Raw genomic sequence first — 14,568 nt, forward strand, 5'->3', positions numbered from 1 at the left:
GTGCCCGCCCTCATTCTCTCCATGCTGTTGATGCCACAGGAAGATTTCACTGACAGATAGCCTTCAGCAGATGGTTCTTCAAGCCCTGTTGGTATTTTAACTACAGGATTCGTTGTTTTATTCTGTGCTCAGGCAGTAGCATGTCCACCACAACCATGCGTGCACATTTTTCTTCTTTTCTCTTTTTCTTTTCTTTTTTTAAACACAGGTGATATGCGGGTTTTGGTAATGAGAGACCTCTGTTAAGTTTTTGACAAGCATTGTTCAGCCCGCATGAGCAACTTCTCATTTTACAGTCATGAATGATAAGTGTGCAGAGAAGTTCTTTTCATGTGTGGCTTTCCAGCGTTAGACACTCCTGACTCCCACTCCTCGCTGGAAGCCACACAGTTGCCAAATCTGACTCCTCTGCCTTTTCGCCCTGAGGACATGTTAAGCATAGCACCCTTTTTCTTGTGGGCCTGATAATAAAATGTGATTGTATTAATGTTGTTGTTCCCTTGTTTGTATCTACAAAGATGACCCAACAGGGATGTTCAGGTTTCATGTAAAGAATGCAGTCGGCTTGTGATTATTCCTGTAAACTGTTGAGATGCTGATATTGTTTTTCTGGATGGACCAAATTCATTATTTTTGATTAAAAAATAAATAAATTATTGTCATTACATCAGTATTTATTTACTGTACATTGTCCAGCGTAACCTTTTTGGCCCATTTCTGTAGCTCAAAGCCTAAAATAAAAAGGAAAAGATCTATAATGAAGGTCGATGCTGCACCAGGAGACCAGTATCCTCACAGATATTCTGTGGCTTGGGACCATATAGTGAGTTCACTCAGGGGTGTGTTTATTTAAAAAAAAGAAGATGTGAGGTAGTGGTCAGCAGTTTTACCATGTGTTTATAATAACTTTGGCTGAAATACTTGAATTTTGTGCATGATTTTCTCACATCAGCTGATGACTATCACCTGGGTGAGTGTGCACAGATTGTAGTTTTCAATGCAGTACAACAGGTCAACTGTTTTAACATGTAACTTGACGGTGAATGTTTTTGTAACATGTGCTCTTTGACGTCATGTTGTGAAGTCCGACCTATTAAAGCCAGAACTCCCAAAAGCAAGATCCAAATCAGTGTGTGTAATGTAATGTGGTGACAGCGTTGTTTACAATGTAAAGAAAAGAAAACTGAGACGAAAAACAACTCCTTTCCTCTAATAGTAAATATTTATGTTTTATTAATACATTTAACAGTAATTTGCTCATACAGGTGTCCCCTCTTGGATTTTCCCTTTATAGCTAATGTCTCTCCTATTCAATTCCCATATTAAGAAAAATACAAAGAGGCCACTAGGATGAGTAAATCACTGTATGGGATGTGAGTTTTTGAGACATGCTTAGAAAACATAAACATTTACTACAGGTGTTTTTTCTTTGTTTATTTTCCATATGGGCTGTACCATGTTATAATCTCTTTGACTGTTTACAATATGCATGGAAATGTAGTATTTTTGGGACCAGTGAGGCTGTTTGTAGCAAACAAAATTGAAATGAATACTTGGAAAGCATTAAAAAACACGATGACTGTGACTCTAACCACTTTTGTTCATTTTGTTCGAACACTTGAAATTCAGCCCCTGACCTTTTGAAATAAAAACACCCTAAAACATGTGTAAACTAAAACATAAATACCACAACAGTAAAGGAGAAAAAAACGAACTGTCCAACATTTTTAATTAAAAAAAAAAGTGTTTCCAAGAGTAATAAGAAAAACATTTACAGTTTGTGATCTATTAAAGTTCACTTAGTGACATTACATCATCTCATACAACAGAAAAGGCTTCATTTAAAAACAAAACAATCCCTGGAATCACCAGTCCTGTTGCATTATAGAGGTAAACATAACCATGGAAATACTACTTTGAAATAACGATCGGTTTCCAGCATGTTGTCTTTTCATTTAGATCATTTTTAATCGACAGCATTTAATCCTAAACAAACAGTGTAGGGAGCCGCGGCGCGCACAGCGTCAGTTTCCAGCTCGGACTTTTTGAATGTGTCCCGTGTGATGTGTTTGCTCTCTTTTGGCGTATGCTGAGTTTAGTCTGCATTCTGAGTCCTTCTCTGTCTCTCCCTCTCTCTCTTTTTAATGCATCCTTGAGAATGGATCAGTCATTTATTGTTCTGTTTCTCTTTCACTGAAAATGGCCTTTGATTACCAATAGTCGTGGACATGAGGTACAAAATGCTGGAAAAACAAAAAAATATGAGAAACACTGATGTCAAAAAGTAATTAACTACCAAGAGGTCTGATGGGTTTGAGAGCGCTGTTGGTGAAGTGGTGTATGACAGGTCTTCTAAGTATAGCTGTAGTGGACTCCATCTCTTTTTTCGTTTGTTTTTTAAGAGCTTGGGCAAAGCTAAAGCATGGGAAAGAGGTACTCATGGAGGCCAAACTGTACATTGCCCGCTTTAATTCCTCATACCCGCTTCGGGCAGTGCTGGGAGTGATCAAATCCCATGCCTTGCTTCTCACAGGGCACCCCCCACCCCCCTTCCCTCCCTCGAAGACCTTGAAGTTTAGCTGCACTTGCAGGACTTGACGACCATGTTTGAAAGCTGCTCGACTTTCGGGGAGCGACCCACGTAGTAGAGGATGGTTAGGGGCTCCAAGTCCTGAGGAACACAGCAGGGAGAGGCGGACGCTTCGGGGTTCAAGGTGTTGTACAGGCTCAGCAGCTGTGAAAGGAAGATGACAAAAGAGATGAGGGTTGGCAAGCACATTTCCAAACACCAAAACGGATTCGAGAAGTGGCACTTTTTCTCACCGAGCTGTGGGTGGTGTCTGCACTGCGTAGGTAAGGACAGGGACCAGAGCAGAAGTTGGCATAGTACCCTTCGGGCTGGTGTATCCACCTCCATCCCAGATCCTCACGGAAATTAATATATAGTTGTCGCACGCAGCAGTTCTCCTCGTAATTGCTGCAGAAATGAAAGGGGGAGACAATGATTACCCTCTTGATTTGGAGGATAACACGCAAATTTAAGTATACATTTTCCGCCCCGTGGCCTCAGTCAGAGATGAGACTCAAGTTCAGAAATTCCAGTCTTAGGTGTGCCCTTTTTTTTCCCTCTTGGAGTCAGCCCAGGTGTCTTTGGTACTGCCTGTCATAGGAAATCCAGAGTTGAGGAGACGGTGTGTAAGAGGCGGTAGTGTTTGCTAGTACCGAGACAGATCCTGACTTGTATAATCTAGTACCTCCGCCATGCTCATCTGGGTGATTAACAAGTTTATTGCATGTATTCTTTGTGTGTTCTGCGCTTATTTACACGTCTTCCCTGTCATGTTTTTTGAAACGTGACAGCTGATATTTTAATTGGATGCGGGTGCTTTATTCAAGTGTCCCTGGAATATTAGCCCAGTAGGCAAATGTCTTAAATTGTCAGCGCAGGTGCAGCCAGAGAGAAACGGTTTTGGGAGAATTTATTTTAAGATGATGAGCAATAGTCTAAGTAGTGCATTACATTTTCCAGGGGGAGCGAATGAGGCTTACTTGAAGCAGTAATTGGTGTCAAGTGCCCGCTTGCGCCTTCGGGAGGAAGCCTGGGCATCCAGCCTGTGGGGAGGGAGCATCATGAGGATGAGGTGGGGGTACAGCTGCTCCTTTTGGCTTTTCACACGGCTCTGCTCGTCATACTCTGCTTCCATCCCTGCAGGAGGAGGGTTTTTTTAAAGATATCAAGGGGAAAAAAACTACACATTTTTTTTAAAGACTCTTCAACAGCTGATGTTAGTGAAAGTAAGATTTAGTTTCAGTCAGCATAATCAGTTGTAACTCTTACATATGAATACTCTCCAGGCCCAACTTCATTCACTTCTGTCTCACTTTTCTTCCCTTCCTGGATTTCACACTGGTCCCTCTAACTTCCTTTCTTCCCCTCCATTCTCCCCCTGGGCCAGTGTCTGCTCATCCACTCTATCCCTGATAGCTAAAGCAGTGGATATCTCAGGAGAGATGCTGCTGGTGGATATGTACGGCCCTCTTTAATTTGGGGCCAAACGTCTGAGCGCCGTGGCAGCACATTCCTTGTGGCCAAGCCAGTCAAGAGCGTTCCCAGGACCGAGGGCCTGGGGGCCCCAGCGCTAAGTGAGATACCAGATCGATTGTATTCCCATGCTCTGTGCCTCTCTCTCTTCCTCTTAGAAAGGAAACCCATTATCTTAACAAAAAGACCTCAGTGAGTTTTGCTGCTAGAGGAACATGTTGATGACTGGACTGGAAAGTACTTTTATAGACCGGTTGCATAATAATAAAAGTATTGTGAGTGATATTTTACGACAAATGCATCCTAATTCACCATGAGAAACATTTTTGTAGAGCACACGAGGACTCCTCATCAGTGCTTCAGGCAACTTTAATTGAGGCAGTAAATGCACTAAAACAAAAGATTTCTTTTTGAAATGTAGGCCAAAAATCCAGAAATTTCCAGTCTACCTCCTTTTGTACAAGTATCTCTCTGCCAACTCGACACAGCATCAGCAAACAGAGCAAAAGATTTATAGCTGTTATTCAACATTAATACAGGGAGTGCAGAATTATTAGGCAAATGAGTATTTTGTCCACATCATCCTCTTCATGCATGTTGTCTTACTCCAAGCTGTATAGGCTCGAAAGCCTACTACCAATTAAGCATATTAGGTGATGTGCATCTCTGTAATGAGAAGGGGTGTGGTCTAATGACATCAACACCCTATATCAGGTGTGCATAATTATTAGGCAACGTCCTTTCCTTTGGCAAAATGGGTCAAAAGAAGGACTTGACAGGCTCAGAAAAGTCAAAAATAGTGAGATATCTTGCAGAGGGGTGCAGCAGTCTCAAAATTGCAAAGCTTCTGAAGCGTGATCATCGAACAATCGAGCGTTTCATTCAAAATAGTCAACAGGGTCGCAAGAAGCGTGTGGAAAAACCAAGGCGCAAAATAACTGCCCATGAACTGAGAAAAGTCAAGCGTGCAGCTGCCAAGATGCCACTTGCCACCAGTTTGGCCATATTTCAGAGCTGCAACATCACTGGAGTGCCCAAAAGCACAAGGTGTGCAATACTCAGAGACATGGCCAAGGTAAGAAAGGCTGAAAGACGACCACCACTGAACAAGACACACAAGCTGAAACGTCAAGACTGGGCCAAGAAACATCTCAAGACTGGTTTTTCTAAGGTTTTATGGACTGATGAAATGAGAGTGAGTCTTGATGGGCCAGATGGATGGGCCCGTGGCTGGATTGGTAAAGGGCAGAGAGCTCCAGTCCGACTCAGACGCCAGCAAGGTGGAGGTGGAGTACTGGTTTGGGCTGGTATCATCAAAGATGAGCTTGTGGGGCCTTTTCGGGTTGAGGATGGAGTCAAGCTCAACTCCCAGTCCTACTGCCAGTTTCTGGAAGACACCTTCTTCAAGCAGTGGTCCAGGAAGAAGTCTGCATCCTTCAAGAAAAACATGATTTTCATGCAGGACAATGCTCCATCACACGCGTCCAAGTACTCCACAGCGTGGCTGCAAGAAAGGGTATAAAAGAAGAAAAACTAATGACATGGCCTCCTTGTTCACCTGATCTGAACCCCATTGAGAACCTGTGGTCCATCATCAAATGTGAGATTTACAAGGAGGGAAAACAGTACACCTCTCTGAACAGTGTCTGGGAGGCTGTGGTTGCTGCTGCACGCAATGTTGATGGTGAACAGATCAAAACACTGACAGAATCCATGGATGGCAGGCTTTTGAGTGTCCTTGCAAAGAAAGGTGGCTATATTGGTCGCTGATTTGTTTTTGTTTTGTTTTTGAATGTCAGAAATGTATATTTGTGAATGTGGAGATGTTATATTGGTTTCACTGGTAAAAATAAATCATTGAAATGGGTATATATTTGTTTTTTGTTAAGTTGCCTAATAATTATGCACAGTAATAGTCACCTGCACACACAGATATCCCCCTAAAATAGCTCAAACTACAAACAAACTAAAAACTACTTCCAAAAACATTCAGCTTTGATATTAATGAGTTTTTTGGGTTCATTGAGAACATGGTTGTTGTTCAATAATAACATTATTCCTCAGAAATACGACTTGCCTAATAATTCTGCACTCCCTGTAGAGACAAGCGTGTGTCAAGATCCGCTGATAACTAATGAGCAAAAAGACATAAAAGAGCACCACCACTGAATCAGCTAGTCCTGAGACCCCCTAATGTAAATCATCCGAAAAACCACCTGTGCCTCTGCAGCACTAATGAGAATAAATGGAATTTTTCAACAGAAAAATAGATGCCTATCTTCAACGCTCGACAAATCAAACAAAAGCCAAACAAACTGAAGCGCTATCTGGCTCGTAATCATTAATACAACATCTCAAGAGACTGAAAGATCAAAAGCAGAGAAAAATCCTGACCAAACACAGACTCAGAGACCACAGTCTGGGCCAGGGAGTTGGGACAACACACGAGTCTCGGAAACCTATAGAAAGAGGCCGAGTCTGAGACTGAATTCCTGGAGCTATTTGTTAGATTTCTGATTTCACAGTGAATGAAAGCAACAACAGTGAAAGTGTTGCAGTGGAAGGTTTTCAGTTAGACAGCCGAGGAGAACGATTGTGTATTTTTCTTGCTTCCAGTCATAGTGCTTGCGACGTTAAGTTACACTGCTTCATATTCATTGTGGAGAGAAGAGAGAAGCCTCGTTCTCCTCATTTAGTTCTTCACTTGTTTTCCTAATTTTACCTGAAAACACTCTTCTTGATTTATTTACCTGATCACAGTTTAAAGCCTTGTTAAAAGCACAACGTTCATAACTCTGTGAAATCCATCACAAGTTGGGTATCAAATGCAATCTCACCTTTGAACTTGACCTCTAGTACCTCATGGGCATTCTCAATTATATCGCCATTAGGCCTGAAGGTGTGGCAGGGGCAATGCACACTGATCTCCAGGCCGAGATTGGTCCCTGAGGGTGGGGGGAGAGGAACAAGAGCAGAGAGAAGTAAGGAGCAGACATTTTCAGCCCTGAGGCCGTTCTCATTTGTTTCACACGAGCCGGTTATTATTTGGCAGGACATGTAATAAGGTGTGATGCGAGGAAAATGTGGTGTCCCACTCACGTCGATTCATCAGCCACTCTCTCACCGTCTCCGTAACATCAAAGGAGACCCACTCAGGCGTTCCCTTGGTCAGGACGTTCTTGCCCCCAATGTAGCGCTGTTTGGCTTTGGGGTCATCTTTCTGGAGGATCTGCGAGGAAAGATGAAAATGTGACCCAGCTGCATAAACTCTTTTTATTTTTACACACACATGCGCGCACAGAATCGAGACTGTCTGTCTGAGCCAGACTCTCCAGGATGCCTTTGGGCCAAATGTCTACTCTTCATGGAAAAAGTGACTCCGTGTGTTGATATCCCCATTTTGCAAGTTAATGCCTGTGTCTTACCCTCTTGCCAGTGGGAACCTGGCCGTCCTTCGAGTCAGCCGTTTAAACTTTGACTTATCCTTCACACACAGTGTCAGAAAGTATCTCTGAGGGCATTTAAAGCTGCCGCTCTGTTAGAATGTCGACGCTCCCACTGGGCAAAGACTGACAGCGGAAAATATAGTTTGTATCTGCACCAGCATGTATTTGAACAAAGGTGTTTATCTGTAGGGAGAAATGTGTTTGGGTGGTGGGTATGAGCGGTGCTATGGATAACCAGGTTTCTGAACAATGTCAGCATCTAATCTGTCTTCCTGTGGGAACGAGGGGCGGCAGGGCTGCCAGTGTCAGCCCTCTGCCAGTCAGTTCCAGTCTAAAAAATGTGGGGGCGAGTGAGTGGCTCCATTTACTCCCCCCAGTGGGCGACCCTGCCTCTATCTCCTCCTAGGCTCCTGGAAACAATCTGAAGCCCTGACAGTCTGTATTCAGCACTGGCCAGAGCCTTGCCTCAGAGGCGGTATGCAGTCCGGAGACGCTTGTCTCCCTGGCAGGAAATGTTGGAACCTGATCATTACTTCTAGTCTCTCATGGGAGATTAATGAGGAAACAGAAAAAGAAAAAAATCTATTCCTGCCACCCCACACGAGCCTATACCAGATGTATGCATTAACACGCTTCTAAAATGCTTAAGATCACAGAGATTTATATATATATACTCCGTGCTTAATCCTACATGGATGGACAGCTGCTTTGATTGACAGCTGTGAAAGAAGAAACTGCTGAATGGTAATCTAGGGTTTCTTAAAGACGGCTGCACAAGCTCTTAAATCTGTCCTGATGTAGAATCCATTTGATTTTAACCACACGGAATAATGATCAGCACTTGAAAAGAGAGGTTGAGGGAGCCGGACACCCTAATATAAATGTTTTCATCTTTCTCACTGACCCACACAGGCCTTCTGAGAGAAATTCAGCTCTCCCCCTCTTCACCCCACCCCACCTCTGGACTCTGCTAATAGTGGAAATGAACGGCCAGTTCACACACCTGGTAGAGCTCAATCCTCTGCTCGTTTCTCCTGGCGCTGGGGTTGGGGATCCGCAGGGCTCGAAACTCAGCCCGGAATAAGTTGGTGGCGTTCTTCTCCATGATCGACACATTGAAGCGGAATATCTTGGGGGTGATGCCCCTGGGGCAGTTGGGGAGGTCATCTGCAGGTAAAATGGAAAGAATGACATAAAAGATCTGATTTGTTTTTGGTTTTTTTCTGTATTCCCTTAAGCTCCTACTTCACTGTGAAAAGCATATTTTCACAGTGACATCCTCACAGGGGTGGACATGTTTATTGAGCCGATAATTGATAAACCTTTTGCCGAGGATTCCCTTTCTACAAATTTGAATAGTTTAAAGATAAAAGCAAAAGTTCTATTTTTTTAAAAGAAAAAAAAACAATTTCTAGTCTATCAAGGGAGCCATTACTGCAAACCATCTGCTTATGCTTTGTGCGGTCCGAGTTAGCAACAAGTTGAAGTCATGAAATGAAAACCAAATGTCCCATGTGTTAGTGGAGCAGGCTACAGTGGGACAGCAGCGTGCTCCTCCTCCCACCAGCACTTGAACCCAACAGGTGCTCCGAGGGCTCAGCCAGAAGCCAAGTATTCCCTGGAACTCAGAGGTTTAGCTGGGAACATGCGGGCTCACGTGCTGGAGGAGAACAGCACCTGAGCAGGCACCGAGGAGAGAGAGAGACTCCACCACACCAGGGAGAAGCAATAACTCACTGGACACTGTAACATGGTGCATGTGTGTGTTTATGACTGAACACTGACCTTTAGCACAATCGGCCTAATGAATGGCCAAACCGCGATCCCATCTGAAAAAACTTCCTGCTGCATTGAAGCCTTTCTCCTTTTTATACCATAATACCATAGAGCAGTTTATTATTTTAACAGGCCCAGCACATGCACTGTTGAGCAAAACAAGCGCATAGCAAACTTTTTATGAGCCAAGTGGAAACAGTCACTTACAGCCAAGCCATGGCTAATTTATTACTTCAAGCTTAAGCTTTATTACCAAAGCCTCGGATTTGCTGATGGTTGAAAGGGGCACTGCACCTTTAGCTGATTTGCACCTCGAGCAGATTTGGGACAAATGGAAACTCAGAAGTGAGGCCGTTTTCTGTGTCATGCAAAAGGAACTTGCACATCTCCGAGTATCTGTACTTCATTTGACCCATAATCCTATTTCAGTGTCCTCCCAGTCATTATCTGATATTTCCACAAAGTTTTTTTTTCTTTTTGATTTTATTTCAGCTTTCCCTATTTATAGTTTGACCTTTCAGCATTTGTCCCCAGCCAGATATCTGTCCAGCGTTTCCACACAATCTATAAGGAGGAAACCTCAGTAGCCCTTTTCCTCCCCTCACTCACTCACTGCTCCGTCTCCCCCACAGAAGGTGGAAAGCCCCACTTCGAGGGGAGATTTGAAATTCTAATCAAGTCTTTGGTTTCCTTTTTGGATGACCTCATTTTTCCCATTGCAATGGTTTTAGGTGGATTTCACATTATGGCTTATTTTTGCCAAGGGTCTGAAAGGTAATTTGTTCCATGTTGGTGAGTGGAAGGGGATTGCTTGTATAATTAAAGTGAGATACAGTCACAAATTGATTTGACCACCACTCCCGACTCCCCCGTCCATTTTTAGATGATAGAGTTTAAGGCTGAGTATCAGGATGCTGACACAAGCTTAATGTATTAACTGTTTGACACGGCACAGGTTATGTCAATAAGCTTCTCCAGAGTTTAATTTCTACTAGTAAAAAAAATCAAGGTGTATAGTTTTCCATGCCAAACAAAGCAACACTCTATATTTTAAACACTGTATAAGTAATTAAAACAACTTCTCATGTTATTTCTAAAAACGCTGTAAAATAGCACACTGCTCTAAGGTCAGAGCATGCTTATTTTGAGTTTTATTGGGAGAGGCTGTCATTAACACATCTGCAAAAGTATATTTATAGTCACACTTTTAAAAAAACCTGGATAACAAAATGATGCCCGCCTGACTCCATTCTCGCATTATCACCCAATTAATTTGAACATATGGGTTTCAAAGGATGGATTAGGGAGTAAAGTTGTCCAAAATGCCCGAAGACAGACATTTGAATAGTTGCTGCTGCCTCGCCCAGACGCTATCGACCACACCTCAGCTCCTGACACGCGTTCAGCCTCCGGTGTCTGGGATTCTCTCCATGACACGGAATCTCCCGGAACGAAGCTCAAAGGAATCACCTCTCTTTGCTCTTTTGCCCAAAGGATACTTGTGATGTCAGTCTCTCCACAGCTTTGTGGATGTAAACAAAGGAAACAGAAAGCACAAGTCAGCAGGTGCTAGCCAGCTGCTGTGGTGTCTAGATCTCATAAAGCAGAACAGAAATTGCATTAGCTGGAGTTCTCTTATTATTTTCCTGAAATTGCTGCATCTGGGATGTGAATTTGCATCATGCTCTAATGGAAAAGTTTGATTTCCCCTCCCCAGTTAGCCGAGGGTTTAATGTACCAAATTCAAACGTTGCTTTTCATCAGAAATAAGTCCATTCCTACATCGGACTGCAGATATCAGCTATGGCAGTGTGGAGGAAACAATGCAATGAGTGACGACCCCCCCCCCACTCTCCTCCTACTGGATTGAAGATGAGGAAGCAAAAATGGTAAAGGCGTGGGAGTTTGATGGAGCCATGCTGTTTCTTTGGAAGCAGACCAAAGACCTCTGTCTCTGTTTGTACAGATGACATCATCTTTCTACTATCCCATATATCAGACACTCTGCTGTCCTCAGAGTTGGTCCTCATTTTTTCTCTACTGACCCAACACTGAGGCAGTGATTGACTTGAAATTTCACTGAGGCTGCAGGCTCCAATGAGCTAGTCAAGGCCAGTCAGCAGACTCTTAAACTGTTATTGTGTTGCAGGTCGCCCCTCAGTTCAAATATGTCTTTATCTAATTTCCTCAGCAGCACTATCCCCACCGGCTTTGTGATGCACCAGGAAAAAGAAAAGGAAAGGAAGCTCCAAATTCCTGTTCTCACTCAGTTTTGTTTCATCTGCTCATAAATGGCCAAAGCTTTGAATTGCATCGCATTGCATTCGCAGTCGTGTCTAGCAAAGCAGTCTGGGTGCAAGCGTCGCATTAAAGAGTGTGTGAAAGGTTTCTGTTTAACTTCCTAACTAAGCACGAAAAAAGCCAAACTTGACTTTTTTCCCTAAACACTCCCACCTTCCAAAAAGCAGCGAATGCAAAACTCATTAGATTCAGCAGGAATGAAAATGAACTACACAGCAGAAATACCAAGGTGACAGACATTATGTTTCTGCATACTGCAACATGCCCAGCTCTCCTTAAAATTACATAATGGAAAGGAAGAGAAGACTGCTAATTAATGCATGTGGCACCTTCTGTTAATTTAAACAATCTGTGACTCTAGTAAGCTGTTTGGGAAGAAAGTGCTGCCAGTGTGTTCATGTCTTGTATTATCACCTACATTATGGCCCACGGTGTGAGACCAGTGATGTGTCCTGGGCACCTGGCCATCACTGATCCCACTCCTTAGACCTCTGTTTGTTTTGGGAGCTCTGACTACCTCTGACCAGTGGATAAACCCGGAGCTGTGTATTTTGAATGTCAGAAGCACTTTGTGGGACCTGTGAAATGGATTTGATTCAGGGCTTCTGCTGGAACCGGCAGAGGTTCTGCTCAGCGTCACAGCATTGCACAAACACCTGTTGATTTCAGAATCACTACACCGTGCGCTAACCGGCCTCTGACCGTGAGTGGGCACCAATCCAATTGCTCCACTTAGGCTTTCTCTGGAGAATCTGCAGCTCAGCGGGCTTCTGCTTCTGCTTTCTGGAACAATCAATGGGCCATAGTTTATACAGGAAATACCAATATGGATGAACGAGGGAATTAGATCATAACGCGGAGCTACTTGAAGGAAATAGTGGGGGGGAAATAGAAGTGAGTGACAGTGGAAGAAAAAATATTGGGGATCTCACGGCCAGAAAAATGGAAATGAGGTATTGGAGTTGGCAATAAATAGCAGATTTAACAGCCTGAGAATTTTCCTCGCTTAGGAATGTGTCAGACTAAGGCTGGGGTTCCCATGGATTTGGTGTGAGGTATGCATGAGGAATTGTGCTCATTCCAATTAGACTGTTTACTTTGCCCTTTCCTCTGCGCGACGCCACGGAGCGTCTGCGCGTAAAAAGCCGCACAGAGAAGAATGGACTTTCACACCAACCGGAAAAAAATATTTGTCTTTCACCCCCCCCCCCCCCCCCCCCCCCCCCCTTGTAACCTCGCGTAATAATTAGGTTGGACATCGTGACAAAGATAAAAAGCGTTTGCGCAAGTAACTGGAATGATTTGGGATTGCGTGTGCATCTACACCTAGAACAGGAGGAGTTTCTACTTTATTGGCTTATAAAGGAAAAATTGGAACATTCATAACCCCAAAACAGTACACTCACTGTTTTCTTGTGGCCCATTGATCATGTTGAACTTGTAAATCTCTTTGGCGTAGTACTCTGTCTCCGTGTTATCCTGTCCGCAACTCTGCTGCCGGTCTCTCCCCAGCTCCTCAATGAGCTCCTTGGTGCTGTTATAAAGTGCCAGAACCTGAAACGGTACTTGACTTGGACCTGTTGTTTGAGGCGGACTGGTCATTCGGAGTTTACTGAGAATCTGTCCCCGGACGGCCTCCACTCTCTTTTTCTTTATGTGTTTGATGTCCACTGTGGTGCAAGTGGATAGCAAGAAAGTCACTGTCACACAGTTTGAGAGGAGGAAAAACACAAGTGCTTTGCCCAGATTCATATTTTAATCTGCGTTCGCTCACAGCCGAAGCCTTGTCAAGTAATATTAGAAGAAGGAGAAGAAAAAAATATCCCTTTTTATCTTTTCATTGAAGTCGCGAGTGAGTACTGTTCCTGGAGGAATCCCATTTTCTCGAGTGCTATGTCATCTTTGCCAAATGCGCATTTCCATGGGAGCGAATCCGCGCAATTGTGCAAAAAGGTCTCGACTCTTCAACAAAACTCTTAATTACACTCTTCATTCCCCCTTGTCTCATTCAGGCACCTCTTCCCCTCTCCTTTCTTTGTAGTTTACAGGGACCCGATCTCTCCACCGCCGTTTAGTTGCTCCATTGCATTTGGGGTCTTTCCATCCACTTGTGCAAATATATATATGGAGTCAGTGCGTCTTTGTTGTCTTCTTGCAGTCCAACCTCAAACACACTAAAGACGCTTTCCACGCTCACTCATACTTTATACCCACCATCGGTGACGTTTCTGAGGGAGGGGCCGCGAGCTATAGACCGAGTGCGGACAATGTGCTCAGTCCCACTCCGTAGTAAGATAAATAAGACTTTGAATTTCATGCTGCCAAACAGTGTTTGAATCATACGCAGCGTAATATTGGGCAATGAGATTTCGCAAGAGAGAAGGGTTGCATTCATTTGTCAAGTGAATAGCAGCATTTTATGGATGTGGCTGAAATTAAGTCACGTTCTGTTGTGTGCCCCACGCGCGCTCACAGCAGTTCAAAAATCTAAACCTGAGGAGGTTTACGTGCTTAATATTTTTAATCGTGGGCAAAATAAAGTGCCAATGAAGTAAAGTTCAGAGTTAACATGCAGAACTGAGGGTGCGCAAGGGAGCTGCGGTCCTCTGCAGGCTGCTACCGTTCAGCGCCTCCCCAGTATCATAATGAAAGGAGACAGCGACATCTCGCGGACCACGCGGGGAATTGAAGGTACAATTTGATTTCATCTTTATTTTTTGCCTGCGTCCTCAAATGAGATATTTTGCACTGAGGACAAGAGTATCACTTTATCCATTTAGAAAACAACAACAACAAAACAAAGAAACAAACAAAATAAATATAAAAATAAAAAGCGACAACAATACCTCCTGTTTTTCTTTAGTGATGTAATTTTTACTCTTAAAAATGAATTCATATTATGAGTTTTAAATATATATATATTTGCTTGTTTGTTTGTATTTCCGGACGTAATTATCCAAGGATTTTTTTTAAAATTATTTTTTATTTTTTGGACACACCATA

The 14,568-nt window shown here is 43.3% G+C and overlaps 1 protein-coding gene across 1 annotated transcript; it reads right to left on the reverse strand.

Annotated features, from left to right (window-relative positions):
- Nucleotides 1-1,210: 1,210 nt before the first annotated feature.
- On the reverse strand, nucleotides 1,211-13,765 carry tgfb3 (transforming growth factor, beta 3). Its single transcript, XM_085391188.1, has 7 exons — nucleotides 12,972-13,765; nucleotides 8,492-8,655; nucleotides 7,142-7,271; nucleotides 6,880-6,987; nucleotides 3,550-3,706; nucleotides 2,824-2,977; nucleotides 1,211-2,734 (listed from the first exon to the last, which is right to left on the reverse strand). Exons 1-7 carry the CDS (start codon nucleotides 13,315-13,317, stop codon nucleotides 2,576-2,578), a joined length of 1,218 nt encoding a protein of 405 aa, XP_085247314.1. The 5' UTR covers nucleotides 13,318-13,765; the 3' UTR covers nucleotides 1,211-2,575.
- Between the last annotated feature and the right edge of the window lie 803 nt (nucleotides 13,766-14,568).

This window comes from Rhamphochromis longiceps, linkage group LG19 (assembly GCF_057381845.1).
Source record: "Rhamphochromis longiceps isolate RC_006_pf linkage group LG19, R_longiceps_female_GT1.1, whole genome shotgun sequence".
In the NCBI taxonomy this organism is placed as follows: domain Eukaryota; kingdom Metazoa; phylum Chordata; class Actinopteri; order Cichliformes; family Cichlidae; genus Rhamphochromis; species Rhamphochromis longiceps.

Bases quoted from the DNA above. Each gene is read 5' to 3' on its own strand.
- tgfb3 (XM_085391188.1), bottom strand. From the start codon at position 13,317: ATGAATCTGGGCAAAGCACTTGTGTTTTTCCTCCTCTCAAACTGTGTG. The intron at 8,656-12,971 runs GTGAGTGTACTG...TTTTACCTGCAG, and splicing joins CAATGGGCCACAAGAAAACA to ATGACCTCCCCAACTGCCCC. The intron at 7,272-8,491 runs GTGTGTGAACTG...CTTTCCTCGCAG, and splicing joins AGAGGATTGAGCTCTACCAG to ATCCTCCAGAAAGATGACCC.